This window comes from Ursus americanus, chromosome 31, assembly GCF_024610735.1.
Source record: "Ursus americanus isolate L20-20 chromosome 31, mUrsAme1.1.p, whole genome shotgun sequence".
Classification (NCBI taxonomy): Eukaryota; Metazoa; Chordata; class Mammalia; order Carnivora; family Ursidae; genus Ursus; species Ursus americanus.
Window position 1 is genome coordinate 15,351,325 of NC_142157.1, and position 16,072 is coordinate 15,367,396.

The following is a 16,072-nucleotide window of genomic DNA, read 5'->3' on the forward strand; positions in this document are numbered from 1 at the left end:
TACACCCTGTTGGCCAATGAACCCCTCAAAAGATCACTCTTAAAAGCAAAAGATCTAAAAATATGCGTCGTCACCATTTTGAAAAGACATTTCCTTTTACATTTATCCAGCAAGAAAAATGAAAAGTCAAAATTTTGCGTCTTTTATTTGTCATCTGTACATTTGCGATGCTTTTGTGCAATACAGCAATCGAAATGCACCCAACAGTATACAGGGAAAACTGACATTTTCTTTTTTGTTTCGTTCAGTTCTAAGCAGATAAGACCTTCTTACTTGTTTAACAGCATCACGTCACCTTTGTCAAATGCGCCGAAATTTGTTATCCCTTAATATTATCTACCACTCCGTTCGTGTTCAGTTTTTCCTGATTGATTTCAAGAAATGTCTTTTCACCCCTGTTTGTTTAAATCAGTATCTAAAGGTCCACACAATGTGTTTGGTTGATATGTTATAATCTTGACTTTATCTCATTTTTATCCATCATTGATGATTGTTGCCTAAACCTATGATATCTTTAGAGGTTGCAAAACAGTGATTTTCTGAATCTTGGGCATTACTTAAAAATATAGAAACAAAGTCATTTTGGTTTCTGGAGAAGAAAAAAACCAGAATATCACAAGCTCAGGAACACTGCTGTCCCCTTTTCCTAAGAGTCATGCCTGCTGAAGGTCGAGCAAAATGCATCCTTCAGGTCAGTTTAGTGTCTGTCCTGTTCCGGAGGACGGTTGCTCACAGCTATAGTAAGCCTGGAGTAGGACAACGGGGTCAACCCCTGTTACCTGCAGATTGAGAAGTTTACAAGCTGTGTTATAATATCCTTTGATTCTCAATTTCCTCAACAGTGGTAGGGCATAAAAGGAAAAAGGGGGGAAAAAAAAGAGAGTGAGAGAAAGAAAGGAAAAAAACCCTATATCAATTAATTGTACTGTTTCCAGAAGTTCATCCAGGAGGATCCAAAAAATTCTCAATATAATTATAGCTGAAATATTTTCTAATTATTTTTAGCATTTCCCAAAGTGTATTACATCGTTCATCACTTTTGCTGGATGTTAGCAGTATGGGGGACATAGTGTCTGATGGTCTAATTAGTTTAGAAAGCACTGAATTAAACAAAATATAACAGGTTTCTTTACTGTAGAATTTTTTCGTGGCTTTACTGTATTAACTGACACCATGACTCTTAAGGAAGCGGCGAAGGGCATTTCATTTCCCTGACCTATTTCACTCCACTTGTGGAACGTCTTTCAAAAAATACGGAATTTGCCTTAAGTAATTAATGAATAAATAAATAATGACTATTTATGTTATTAGTTCTGTGTAGGAGCCAGCTAAAACTATATACCCACATAATAAATATGACTGTATACACATAAATAGTGACGTGTGTTATCATTAGTCTATAAACTTAAATGAAATCACAGTAGACAAGCACCTAGTAAGCATTTTGCATAAGACCTTTGCGATGGACTTGATTTTGTGAGCTGCTCTTACAAGTACACATGTAGGAATAAGATGACGTCTTCCAGGGGCGCCTGGGTGGCTCAGTCGTTAAGCGTCTGCCTTTGGCTCAGGGTGTGATCCCAGGGTCCTGGGATCGAGCCCCACATCGGGCTCCATGCTCCGCTGGGAGCCTGCTTCTTCCTCTCCCACTCCCCCTGCTTGTGTTCCCTCTCTCACTGGCTGTCTCTCTCTCTCTCTGTCAAATAAATAAATAAAATCTTAAAAAAAAAAAAAAAGATGACGTCTTCCAGAAGGACAGTAAGAAACATGCTTGTGTGCCCAGTTCAAGTCCGCCCTTCCTGCAGTCAGATTTTCTTTCCACTAGGCCAACTTTCTATGAAAACACTGACTTAGATCACAGTTTCTGCTTGTATCTCTGTCGTAAGCACAGTGTAGTGATGCATCTAAAACGTGGGTGTGCACACGTGTGTGCATGTGCACGGCTCTCCCAATATAGAGTATAGTAGGGTGGTTTCTGGAAACCAGGTTGACTTTTTGAGCTCTGCAGTGGTTTTTTTTTTTTTTAACCCCTTGGTATGTTTCAGGGTTGGTTAAAGCTATTTGACATTTTAATCCAATTCTGAGTCCAAACTACGACACCAGACACTATAAGATACAGCAAAGGAAATCAAAGGATCTATACCTTTGATAATTGTGTAATTAAACAAGGAATACAAAATACCGTGGAAATGAATGTCCAAACATATAAGCATGTTATATCAGGGCGTTCAGATTGGCACAAGGATAAGCAGAGAGCTTTGGAAGTTCTCATTGAAGTAAAAATTGGTCAAAGAGGCATATTTCTGGACCTTAGGTTTTTAAATATTAGCACTTCTGATGTACTATGGGGGCAAATTTGGAAAATGTTATGTGTCTGTAAGCATTTTTTCTAGTTGTTTTTTGTGGGATTTTCTTTAGTTTTTGAGGGAAAGAGGGCTGCCCTGTTCTTTTGTGAGGTTTTTTGTCCTTTGATTTTAATATTTTTGTCAGCTAATGCTGCTCTCGTAATACTAGTTTTGAACCAGAGCAATTGCTTGCAACCAAAGACTTCATGGAAAAAATGAATGCCAGTTAAACAAGTACGTTGTCATTAAGGCAGGAAAGAGATGTTAGGTGTAGATTAGCTTATAGAAAGCCTACCTGGGAAGCATTAGTTTTTTTATACACAATCGGTCAACCATTCTTCTTTGAATTCTTTTTCATCGAAGGAACCTTTCAGAAATAAAATGCCAAACACTCAATGGGAATTTAAGCCTACTTTCTTAAGAAAAATTCTGATATCTTTCAATAACATCTTTTGTGCCAGATGGAACCAAGAAACCTAGCAATAGTTTTTGGTCCAACTCTTGTGAGGACATCCGAAGACAACATGACCCACATGGTCACTCACATGCCAGACCAGTACAAGATCGTAGAGACACTCATCCAGCACGTAAGTTCAGGCTTCGTCTCATCAGGAAAATAGCAGCTGGGATTTGGTAGGACAGAATTTGGTTATAATTTTTTTTCTAAGAAAACTAGTTTGGTTTTTTTTCCCTATATTATCCTCCAAAATATAGATACATTTGGGGGATTCTTTGGTTTCTCTTTTCACCTTTTTTTTTATTTTAAATTTTAGCATGACTGGTTTTTCACAGAAGAAGGTGTGGAAGAACCTCTTGTAAGTATCGTCCGTCAGCCTTCGTACTGACTTGTTTTCATTCGGGACACAGCTCCTGATGCGCCAACAGCATCACCGTCCTGCTTTTATGCTATTGTCCGCTTTGCACCCCGGAAGCAGGTCTATAGCTCCACAGTTTCCGGTCGAATGAAAGTACAAGTATGATGCTTATTTTGTAGTTACCTAATGACATGTAAACGATGTAAAAAGTTCAGCATGTGTGCTCCACTCAATAAATGTGTCTTTTACGAAATGTTGTTTGAATTTTAAAGAAAGTATCTTTGAAGAGATGATGAAGAGATCTTTGTTTATTAACCATAGACAACAGTGCAGGAGGAAAACACAGTAGACTCGCAGCCAGTGCCAAACATAGATCATTTACTCACCAACATTGGAAGGACAGGAGTCTCCCCGGGAGATGTATCAGGTAACTCTTCCTGGGCAGTATTGATCTCTAGGTTAAGCTAAATCCTGGTAACCTGAAAGAACAAATCAATCACAAGTAACAATTCACTATGATTTTTTTTCCTTTTCTTCTCCTTCTTTTTTTTTTCCCCTTTCTACTAATAAAAAACTTAATCTTCCTTTTCTGATGGATCTTAATTATCTTCCAGTGACTCTAATGCCATTGGCAGTGCATGGAATTGTAATGCTTGTCAGAATGGAAATCTGAGGGAAATGAGCATGCAAACCACTGTTTTGTTCTTTTTTTTTTTTAATTCACAGTTTCCATGTAATAGTCATCACAAGGTAAAACAGATATATGCTACTCAATATGTGGTTGCTGTGATGGCAGAAAGTATGATCTAGACTGTATAAGTAGTTCTTATTCTGGAGCTAGACGTTCTGTTTAAAAGCCGCAAGTGAACTATGTTGAACTGCTAATGGGCGCCATTTTCATAAATACAGTATATTGTTTGTCACTATAGATGTCACAGTAACAGTCGATCTGATTTGACATTTTCTTCTGTTTTCTCTTGCCGCCCTAACGTCTGGTTAAGTAGCGGTTTTTATAGGCTCTTTTGCTGACAATTTTCTCCTGCCAAACTGTTGCACTAAACCTAGCATGTTGTTTCACACGCTGTTCTCCCTTTGTCTCTAGTTCTTGTTTGAGTCCTAAAGGGTTTTTGCAGCACTTACTGACACAGGCAAATCTATACTGGTGTTGCACAGGCGAAGTGGGAGGAGTCTATCACACGGTAATGTCGCTAGTGGATTCTGTGGTGGCCCTGATGGACAGCTGGAGCTGTAGGAAGAAGGAGGACTGCTGTCCACACTGTAGCTGCCTTGTCTGCAGAAACCCCCGATTCTTGTAAATGCAACCTGGTTGATCTGTGGTGTAAATTTTCTCGTAAAGATTATTGTAAACAGATCAATACTACTTTCTTAAAAGTTTTTCTGCTGTTTCTTGTTATTTCTGAAGCAGACCGTGAGGAGAAATAGCATGGTATGGTCTACCAGTTCTTAAAGTCATAAAGCATTTAGCCATGTGTTCAAAGGGGCGTGGCAGGGGGCTCAGCTCATTAATTTTGCAAATCAATTTCCCTCAAGTTGAAAGACAAAATTTCACAATTGGTCTTCTCCTGAATAGTGCTAGCCCCTTCCTACCCTCTTTATAATTGTATAATCTGAGTTTTTGCCAGACAGTGAAAATTATGGTCTCCATTTTTCCATTTCCATAATAGCATTTGTGATAGATAACTACAAAACTGGTAGCAATTTAACCAAACTAGTCAAAAGGATCCCTGACTGCACAGATATGAAACTGGGGTCTAAAGTGCAAAGATCAGCATTATTAAAAAACCAAAGTGACCTGGAAGCAGGGTTACCTCGTGCATCCGTATGCATGCAAGTACATGCTTACAAAATTTGAGTTTGACAGTCTGACAAAAATCAATGGAAACACACTGAGTATGAGTGTCTCAATTCGTAGCTAGGATGGCCAACCATCTTGAAAGTTCTACATTGTGTATCAGTTTCAGATACAGGATGTGGTACATAGTACAATTCTTCAAAAGGTCTTCAAGCTTCTTTATTGCTAGATTTAATATTTAGAAATCTTGATAAACACTAGTGTCTCTGTTTTCGTTTAGCACAGGGCTCCTTTGCCATTCCTCTCATTGAGCTGGTTCTGCCTACAATTCACAGCATCCTTTCATGGCGGTGGCTTTCTGTGGTGCGGCTTGCATCTTTGTGAGCTCTGACTATCCACTGTGTCCTATTGTTTTGTTTGAGTTTTGCTTTCTCATTTCGTTCTGTGCCTGTCTCTTCCATAAGTTTTGCATTGTTCGTTGAAAGCAGTAAAGATTGACTAATACTGACCATGTTTTATTTAACTCCTCACAGATTCAGCTACTAGTGACTCAACAAAATCTAAGGTACATTGTTTCATACAATTCTGAACTATCTGGTGGTGGGGAGTTGCCTTTTGGCTGATTGTTGTGATTAGGATACAAGTGCATCCCTCTCTGTGTCCAATGACACAGACCAACAAAGTTTTTGAGAGCGAAAAGCTAATTCTTAGACTATAGTAGAATACTGGATTGTGAGTTGGAATGTTGGGTTTCTCTCGGCATAGTTCAGCCTACTATAAAGGAGTAGACACTTTCTTCATTCTTAAATATAAACATTTTCTAACATGTACGAAAGTAAATGGTATGTGTGAGTCCCCATGCAGCCATTATCCATTCTCAACAATTAACATGTGAGTGGCCATCTTGTTTCATGAGCACTTCACCCCACCTCCCTCCCCCTGAACTACCTTGAAGCAAATCCCAAGCATCGTATTTCACCTGTAAATAGTTCAGTGTAATATAAATCTTGTTACCATTACACATTCTTATGAAAATATATATTCTTGCCTTCCTTTCTGAAAAATCAGTATTTTTACATAATTTGTATTCCGTTGACACCACCAATTACACATTTGAGTAGTTCTGGGAAGTTCTTACTCTTAGAAAGTTTTTTATTAATTCAGTGTGTCCAAACTTTGATCTGCTGAGACAGTAGCAGCTGGAATTGTCAATTTCTTAGAACATCATTCTATTTGGAAATGAGACACATATATCATGTTTAAATATCATAATGAGGTTATATATGATTAAATTATAATTCTTGCAGGAAATTGTACGAAATATTCCAATCATATATCATTCATTGTCACTTACCCTGTGATTTTTACTGGCTTTTTGCCCAGTTTTTTATTTTGAAAAATTTTAAACCTAGAGAAAAGTTCCAAAAGTAATAGTACCCCAGCCTTATGCCTTAGATTTGTCATTTGGTAAATCTTGATATATATAATTTTGGGGGGTTGACTATTTGAGTATTACTTATAGACATGATAACACTTTACCCCTAAATGCTTCAGCCTGCACATCCTGAGAACGGGGCATCCTCCTGTTTAATCACAGCGTAATTATCATAACCAGGTATTTAACATAAGTATGCAACATTACTATTTCTAATGGAGTTTTTACACAAATTTCCCCAACTCTCCCAATAAAGTAAATGTGAATTGTTTTTTATTTTCCTATATAGGATGAAATTAAGGATCATTTCTTTCATTTTATTGTCATTTTTCTTTAGGGCTGCTTTACTCTGGGACAGTTTCCCTTTTTTTTTTTTTTTTTTTGCCAGAAGTTTTCAGATTTAGATTTAGATTTGGATTTGAGATTTCAGACCTGTTTGAAATTTCCTCCTTTCTTCTTACTAGATGCATCTTTCTTAACATGTCTTAGTCTGTCTTCAGCAGAAGGTGTTAAAATGTGGATAACCAATTAGCAGTGTACTGGGTAATCAGGAAATCTTTCTTATATAAAACAAAGTTCTCTTAATCTACGATTTCATTTTGGTGAATCCTTTTTAATACAAAAGCCTAAGTTTTTACTTTTTCAAGACTTCAGTATAGTAGTTTTAGTTTGTCTAATCTGTTTATGACCGTAGAGAAATCTACTTTCTGCTTCTATTACTCAGCATACTTCCTGCCTTCCTGCTTGTCTTACATGGTCTGTGGTTAACCAGCAAGTGTTTATTGACTCCCACAACCACCATTTACTTAGCAGTAGGCATCATGAGCAAACTAATTAAATAGTTGTCATCAAGAACCTATTACGTAGCTGACGAAGCCAGTAGCCTACACTACAACTTTATCAATGATAGTGCTTCTATGGTAAGGATTTAAGATATTTAATTGACTTTATGTTCTTTGAATTTTCTGATTTTGTTAACTTGAGATAAATGAGACATTACGAACCTGATTTGCCTAAGGCAAGTCTGAAGATTTTGAACTAAGGGAGGACCAAAGAGTTCCCTTAGTGAGTTTATCTGATACAGTGTGTGTATCATAGGGCGTCTGTAATTAGAAAGTTGAAGTCAGCCATAACATTTTAGTAAGGTATGTCAGGATATTATACTGAACTGTGTTAGGATATTAGCTCTTAAACCTGTGTTCCAGATTAAGGAACCTGAAGAATGTGGAGAATCACAGAAGCAGGGGAAGTCAGCTCACACAGGGAAATTAACAATAGGAGCGCCAGACAGCTCTAAGCACAGAGCATGTCTCAGAGAGACGGATGTGGATGAGCCGTGACAGAGCAGCTAACTACCACCAGTTGCCAAGCACCGGAACTAGTTAAACAGAAATAACAGGTTATCTCAGGAACAGGTTACAAGGAGGTATAAAGAATTGTTCTGTCCGTGCTCCTAGAGCGTTAGTAGAGTTGACTCAGTAAGAAGTGTTGGGGGAACGCTTTTTCAGAAGAGGATCTCAGTAACGTTCTCGTGTTCACAGTCTGGTTTCTCTGATTTCTCTCAGGGTTCTTGGGGATCTGGAAAAGATCAGTATAGCAGGGAACTGCTTGTGTCCTCCATCTTTGCAGCCGCCAGTCGCAAGAGGAAAAAGCCAAAAGAAAAGGCACAACCCAGCAGCTCCGAAGACGAACTGGACAATGTATTTTTTAAGAAAGAAAACACAGAACACAGTCACAATGACATTAAAGAAGAATCCAAAAAAGAGAGTGAGACGTTGTGCAGAAAACAGAGGATCACCGTTTCCAAAGAAAACAATGCTAAGAAGGACCCCGGTGCCACAAAAGAAGACAAGACCCCGCCCCGAAAGGAGAGCGCCCAGTCGGAGGAGCCCTCCCCACCGCACAGTGCGAAACCCAGGAAGTCCCCGACGCCGAGCTGTCGCTTCCCAGCGCTGAGAGAGCGCCCCCGCTCGCCCGGGACCCCCAAGTCCTCCCACTTCGAAGAGACGGGCTCCGACTCGGGCACTTTGCTTAGCACTTCCTCGCAGGCGTCCCTGGCCCGGTTTTCCAGCAAGCGGTCCACCAGCCCGGAGACGAAGCGCGGCGAGTTTCTGGCCGCCGTGAGCACCCTCACGTCGGATTACTCGACCACGTCCTCCAGCGCCTACCCCACCAGCCTGGACGGCAGCCGGCTCAGCCCCGACGTGCGCTCGGTGGCCGAGAGCCGGGGCGACGAGGCGGACGACGAGAGGAGCGAGCTCATCAGCGAGGGCCGGCCGGTGGAGACGGACAGCGAGACGGACTTCCCCGTGTTCCCCGCGGCGCTGACCTCGGACCGGCTCTTCCGAGGGAAACTGCAGGACGCCAGCAAGGCGAGCCGCCGCAACTCGGAAGGCAGCGAGGCCAGCTGCACCGAGGGGAGCCTGACGCCCAGCCTGGACAGCCGGAGACAGCTCTTCAGCTCCCACAAGCTCATCGAGTGCGACACCCTGTCCAGGAAGAAGTCGGCCCGCTTCAAGTCCGACAGCGGCAGCCTGGGGGACGCCAAGAGCGACCGGGAGACCCCCGCCATCACCAAGGTGTTCGACGTCATGAAGAAAGGCCGGTCCACGGGGAGTTTGCTAACGCCCACCAGGAGCGAGTCGGAGAAGCAGGAGCCCACGTGGAAGACGAAAATCGCCGATCGGTTGAAACTGAGGCCCCGGGCGCCGGCCGACGACATGTTTGGAGTGGGAACCCAAAAAGCCAGCGCCGAGGCCGCCAAGCGCAAGAACATCAAGCGCCGGCACACGCTCGGGGGCCACCGAGACGCGGCCGAGATGAGCGTGCTGAATTTCTGGAAGGCGCACGAGCAGGGCGGGGAGAGGGAAGCCGAGCTCTCGGCGGTGAATCGGCTAAAGCCGAAGTGCTCCGCCCAGGACCTCTCCATCTCCGACTGGCTAGCCAGGGAGCGCTTACGCACCAGCGCTTCGGACCTCAGCAGAGCAGAAACGGGGGACCCCGCGCCCGAGAACACCGGCGCCGGCGGGAGAGCCGCGGCCGACGCACCTTTGTCTTTGCCCGCCGCGGGCGGTTCTCCCAGTACCGTGGCTCCCACCACCAGGCCCCTTCTTTCCATACCACCGCAGTCACCCGACCAAATAAACGGAGAAAGCTTCCAGAACATGAGCCAAAATGCTAGTTCTGCAGCATTATAATGCCCAGCCTCATAAACTGTCTGAAACCCCAGGCAATAAAGCAGTTTCATCCCTGTCTTTAAACTGGGGCATGTCCACTATAGCAAATAAAAAGCTACTGTTACACGTTCCAGTAACTCTGTAAATATTTTCTTGTACCAGAATTGTTATTATGCAGCCTTCATTTGGGCTGGTTTCATCATTTTGCACTGTGGAATAGCTTTACAGTGCATTACTACAGCCAGAAGAACATATATATATATATATATTTAAAAATATATTGGATAGTTGTATACAAATGAGCAAGGTATTTGTTGCAACTTACTACACAGTGTATACCCAAGATTACTGAAGCAAATAGCTGGCATTAGTGTGCAGCAAATTTGTTCTTTTGGTTTCATCACTAACAAAAGTGCCTCATCATAAAAATCCATTTGGTTATTAGGGTGCCATATCGTTAAAATTAGATAACTTACATTGAATAAATGAATGCATTTTATTGGTAACAAATTTCATTACATTTACCAGTTTTAACACAGGTGGATACGGAACTTGCATTCTCTCGTCATTCCAGGTGGGTCTCTAAGTTTTATATTCAAACTTTTAATACAGTTTTTGAGTTTTGTGTGACTTGAATTTTTAATCTTTCTGTAAAATACGTAACTTAAATGAACATATTATATGTGTATCTTTTCTTCAGATACCAGATTTGATATAAATGTTGTAACATAGGTGTGTAGATAGTGACCTGGATGGAACTGGCTTCTTTATCGAGAAGAATATAATTCTGCATGAGGACTTAATGAATCCAAACCTGTGTCATGCCTGTGTGCATACCCAATTAAACACTGGAAATAAAAATTGTTTTGGTGAACTTGGCGTGGCTTGAAACTTTCTATATTTTTTAAATGTTATCCATTTATAACTGCCTTAACTGGTCCTGGCTTAAAAAAAAATATTACCTACTCTTGGGAGCCCTTGGGGGCTCAGTCAGTTAAGCATCTGACTCTTGGTCTCGGCTCAGGTCTTGATCTCATGGTCATGAGTTTGAGCCCCGTGTTGGGCTCCAGGCTGGAATTGGAGCCTACTTTAAAAAAAAAAAAAAAATTACCTACTCTATTCCATCTCTCCTTTTTTGCTGTGGCTAGGCAGCGATCTCTTATAAATGTTTACAGTGGCCTAACCTCACTTCTGTACACAGATAATATATAACTTCTCTAGCTGAAGTAATAGGTGTTGTTTACTTTTTGTTATAGATAATGAGTGAAAAGAACATACATTTGGGAATCAGACTGACTCGACACTTCCTAGATATGTAAACTTGGTCAAATTATTTAACTTCTCTGAATTTATTCCTTCATATAAATAATGATAATAGTATCTATTACAAGGTTTATTGGATTTAAATGAGACACTGTTCCAGATAATGACTTGAAAAATATGTCAAACCTATTCTAAGAAATAATAGGTACTTAAAATCTCAGAATGGTAGGACTGGAAGGGCCTTAAAAATCATCAGATCTACTGGTTTTCAACCCTGCCAGACCCAATATTCTCATTCTGTAAAGAATACTTTTTAATTTCTCCTTTACTATTCTAAAGTGAAATTCACAGATAATATAACCAACCTGTATAACAGATCTACACATATAATAGATATTTTATTCAATATAGTATGTGATGTCTCTAATTTTCTTATTATTATAGAAAAGAAATAAAAGGAAAGTGATTTATAATGAAGTGTAATAAACATTTCAATATGTGAAGTAGTCAGATATTTCACCAACATAGAGTCACTAACAGTGCAGTAACTTCATGTCTCATGAATAGTTTTGCTATTGGTGATGTGATTTTCTTAAATGATGATGAAGTTCTGAACAAAATAAAAGTACACTCTTTCCTACTTTACATAGTAGGTGCATTACTGGAAAAGCCGGTGTATTATTAAGCGCATCAAAAATACTTTTTATATGTAAAAAAGAAGTTAGGTTCAAGGCTCAAATCATTATATTTTATTCATTTCTGCTCTTATATTTATTAGCCTCAATTTTCTTTGGATCCTGAGACATTTCCTACATCATTGATTTCCAGCCTTTTTTTGTTCTTTGATACTTGCTTTTTTAAAAGGCTGTTTTATTTTCATTTATTTCAAAACATATTCTAACTTGTATTGTGATTTTTTTTAACCTGTGAGTTATTTAGATGCATATTGCTTAATTTCTAAACATTTGGAGGCTTTCTAAGTGTATCTTAAAAAAAATTATTTTAGTATAATTCACATGATTATGAAACATACTCTGATAGTTTTAAGCTTTTTGAAATTAATGGAGGCATCCATTATGTAAACTAGCATATGGCCAATTATTATAAATGTTCCATGCCCACTTGAAAAGAATATGTATTCTGTGACTGCCTGCTTTATTGTGTTGATTGGGTCAGGTTTCTTAATCATGTTTTTCAGATCTCTTATATCCTTAATGATTTCTCACTTGGTTCTCATCATTTCTGGAGAGGTGATAAAGTCTTATCTTATGATTTCAGATGTATATGTCTCTTACTTGTCTATTTTTTCCTTATACATTTTGAAGCTAGTTTACTTGGTAGACATTAATTTAGGATTATTTTATCTTCATGGTGAATTGACCCTTTTATCATTATGAAATGCCTGCGTTATCTCTACTGAAGCTGCTTGTGTTAAAGTTTAATTTTACTGATTCTATTGTGGCTGTACCATTACTTTTGGTTAGTGTTTGCACAGTAAATCTTTCTCATCCTTTTATTTTCAACCCTCTTGTGTTTATATTCAGCTTTTTCTCTCTTATAGCAGCATATAGTTTTTTACAATGTTGTCTGATAATCTTTGTCTTTTAACTGAAATATGTAATCCAGTTACTTTTAGTGAAATTCCTGACATATTTGGATTCATAGCTGCCATCTTACTGTTTGTTTTTTACTTGTCTCACACAGTTTTTTTGCCTTTTTCTCTTGTTTCTTGCCTCTTGAATTAATCAAATATTTTTATTATACCATTTTCCCCTTCTGTTAGCAGGTTACTTATTTATTCTTTTATTATTCTTTTAGAGACGTTCTTCACCTAATAGAACCTAATTTAAAGTAAACATTTACTGCTTTCCGCATACAGCTTATTATAGTAAATTATATCTCCATACCTTGTAAGACATTATTTTTACTTTATACACTTGAATATTCATCTGCATTTACCAACAATACCATTTCTACTGCTCTTCATTCATTCCCATATTTCCATGTTTTTATCTGCAGTCTTTCTCTTCCTTCCTAAAGAACTCTAATTATTTTTTAATGATTTTTTATTATGTTAGTCACCATACTGTACATCCCCGTTTTAGAACTCTAATTATTATTATTTTTTTAAAGATTTTATTTATCCATTCGACAGAGAGACAGCCAGCGAGAGAGGGAACACAAGCAGGGGGAGTGGGAGAGGAAGAAGCAGGCTCATAGCGGAGGAGCCTGATGTGGGGCTCGATCCCATAACGCCGGGATCACGCCCTGAGCCGAAGGCAGACGCTTAACCGCTGTGCCACCCAGGCGCCCCTAGAACTCTAATTATTATGTGGATCTGCTAGTGAAGTCTCTCCACTTACGTGTGTCTGGAAATGTTTTATTTTACATGCTTTTTCTGAAGGATGTGCTTACTGCCTATAAGTGCTGGGATTTTCTTTCAGCACTTTAAAGATGTCATTCTGATTTCGTCTGGTTTCTATCGTTACTGTTGAGAAGGGAGCTGTAAGTCCTCCTGCTGCCTCGAAGGTAATTGTCTAGGTCACCCTACATTTGCAGGCGGGGACAGAGCTGGTTAAGGCAGGATTGCAGCCTCTGTGAGACCGGGTGTATCTCGGGCTCAGCCCCTCTCCAGAAGTGTCACTTTTCAGGTATCTCAGAGTATTTCCTACGGCCCCTCCTCCTTGGCATGTCCTCAGCATTGCTGTTTGTCACCTCAGCCCTTCCAGACTACCAGAAGCACCTTGCTTTCCGCCTCTTAGCCTTCCACCCTGAATGACTGAAGTATTGGTAGACGCCGTAGGTAAACCCACCAAGTATCGCGTTCTCCCCTCTACGGTTCACTTTTCTCTGGGATTTTGTTTCCTCAAGTCTTACGCGACTTGGCATCCCGCATCCCTCCCTGCATACCTTTTTGCTTATTTACTTTGTCACCCCACCCCGGCCCAGGAAAATTGAGGAAAGCCAGTTTCTTAGTAGCCCCTGTCCCCCAAGGCCTGACTTTCATTTCGACTCCCTGTCTTAAATGCCTTGACAGCTCTCCCGTTTGTTTGCTCATTGACTGATTGAATGTCGATTGTATTTTCTCCAGCTTTTCCCGTTATTCTCAGTCACGGTCTTCATCAGCTGTGAGCTATTCCACTGTGGTTGGAAGTAGGTGTACCCTGAACTCAAACCATTATCCATAGGTTCTTCACCTACACAGTGTCGGACGGAACGATAAAAACTGTGAGGTACAAGCTAACTCTTGATTGTGTGGGAATTTTGACCCTTGTCTTTCTGGAGCCTCCAAGGTGAAGTTACATTTATTCTAACAATAGAGGAATACATACTGATACACTGAAATAGGTAAACAAAATATTTCTAAAAAATCTTAGGAACAGTGGATTCACGGAAAGCACCCAGATCACCAAGTAGCACCTCTCAAGTACTCCGCCTGACTGACTCTGGTGTCACGTCAGTAAACACGTAACGGTCAGACTAGCTTATCTGACAGGTATTGTGTCAAAGTTTTGTTTTGTTTCTACTTTTTGATGAAACTGTTCTGCGGATTGGTCTCATTGTGAAAGTAGTTTATACCACTGCTTTGCTGAAAACGTCTGTTTTGGGTTCATTTTTTGAGAGACTGATGAAGTGCTTGCTGAAATGCAGTTTCTGCCCTTATGGAGTCGACAGATGGAAATACGTACTTCCATGGAGATGCTGAAGGTTCCTACTTCCTGCTTTTTAAATGAGATCATATTCTTTAAGGCCTTACTTCAAACCTATGTGGAATGCTGAGTGAGTGTTAAGAGTACCAGCGGATAGTCACGGCCTGATGCTGGCCGGCTGTGTGGCTGTAGGCAAGTTCCTTTACTTCTCTGAGCCTCAGTTTTCCCACCTGTAAAAACCAGTTAGAACAGATGATCCTAAAGTCATTTCAGCTCCGCCATTTTGATTCTTCTGGAGACTCTAATGCTAGACCCCTCTAGATACAGCAACATTTCTTTATTTTCAAAAGAAGGAGGAAAAAATATTGAGAACAGAGAAGAGCAATATGACACTGTTTCTATTGCCCAGAATGAACAAATACTAACATTCTGTAATATTTGCATCAACTCTTTTTTTTAGCAGGATAAATATTTCTGTTAAGTTTTTACTCCACTTTGTTACCCTTTCCACTCCCCTACCCTTCCCCTCTCCCTGTAGACAAACATTCTGAGCATATCTTCCCAGGCACATTTTACTTTATTATATACGTAACCATAATGACGACATAGTGTAATACGTTTAATTTACATAAGTCATAGCATAGCATCTAACTTGCTTTCTTCACTTCATACGTTTTTGAGCTCTGTCTTTATTGAACCATGTAGCTCTGTTCTGTTTTCCCATTTTCCTTGGGGTGGGCATGGTGTTTGAAGGGCTTGCTTTGTACTCGTCTCCTCGGGCACACATACAGGGTGTCTTAAAGCCTCTGGGTGGCTACTGTGCCCCTTTTCAGCCTGACTAGGTTTTGTCAAATTACTCTCCAAGTCGATGCCACCAGCAGCATACGAGTTTTCTCATTTCTCCACATCCTCTTGGATACTAGATATTTTGGCGGCTTTAAATGTGTTGTTTTGGATACATGTAAGGTGATGTCTGACTGGTGTGCCCTTCCTACCTTGCTAGTCAAGAGGGCATTTCTGTTGTTGGCTTTTTCTCAGAGATCTTTATATAATCTGGATACTAATCCTTTACCTGTTGTGTAGATTTCAAATATCTTCTTTCAGTTTTTGCAGTTTTTAAACTTGAAGGTATCGGATTGTATATTTTAAATTTGTTTTATTTCATCAGTTACTAGCTTTTATATGTACGTGTTGAATCCCCCTGGAGAAACCCTTCCACACCCACTGGCATCGGCTCTGTTTGTTTTCTGATAGGCTTAACTGGTGGTTTTCAATTTTAGGGGTTTGGGTATCTGGGATGTATCTAATGAATGATGTGAGGTATTATGATGACATTTTCTTTCTCCTGTGGTAGTTATTGCCGGGTTTTTGGTTTGTTTTTTTTTTTTTTAAGATTTTATTTATTTATTTGACAGAGAGAGAAAGACAGCCAGAGAGAGAGAGAACACAAGCAGGGGGAGTGGGAGAGGAAGAAGCAGGCTCCAGCAGAGCAAGGAGCCTGATGTGGGGCTCGATCCCAGGACTCCAGGATCACGCCCTGAGCCAAAGGCAGACGCTTAATGACTGAGCCATCCA

At 40.2% G+C, this 16,072-nt stretch overlaps 1 protein-coding gene across 1 annotated transcript in view; it reads left to right on the top strand.

Annotated features, from left to right (window-relative positions):
- ARHGAP21 (Rho GTPase activating protein 21) overlaps positions 1-10,458 on the top strand; it is a 132,451-nt gene extending 121,993 nt beyond the window's left edge. The window contains 7 exon segments of the mRNA XM_045786897.2: positions 2,807-2,932; positions 3,119-3,160; positions 3,482-3,587; positions 5,507-5,538; positions 7,974-9,602; positions 9,604-9,644; positions 9,646-10,458. Of these exon segments, the coding sequence (XP_045642853.2) occupies positions 2,807-2,932; positions 3,119-3,160; positions 3,482-3,587; positions 5,507-5,538; positions 7,974-9,602; positions 9,604-9,644; positions 9,646-9,667 (1,998 nt within the window). The 3' untranslated portion in view covers positions 9,668-10,458.
- The last annotated feature ends 5,614 nt before the right edge of the window (positions 10,459-16,072 follow it).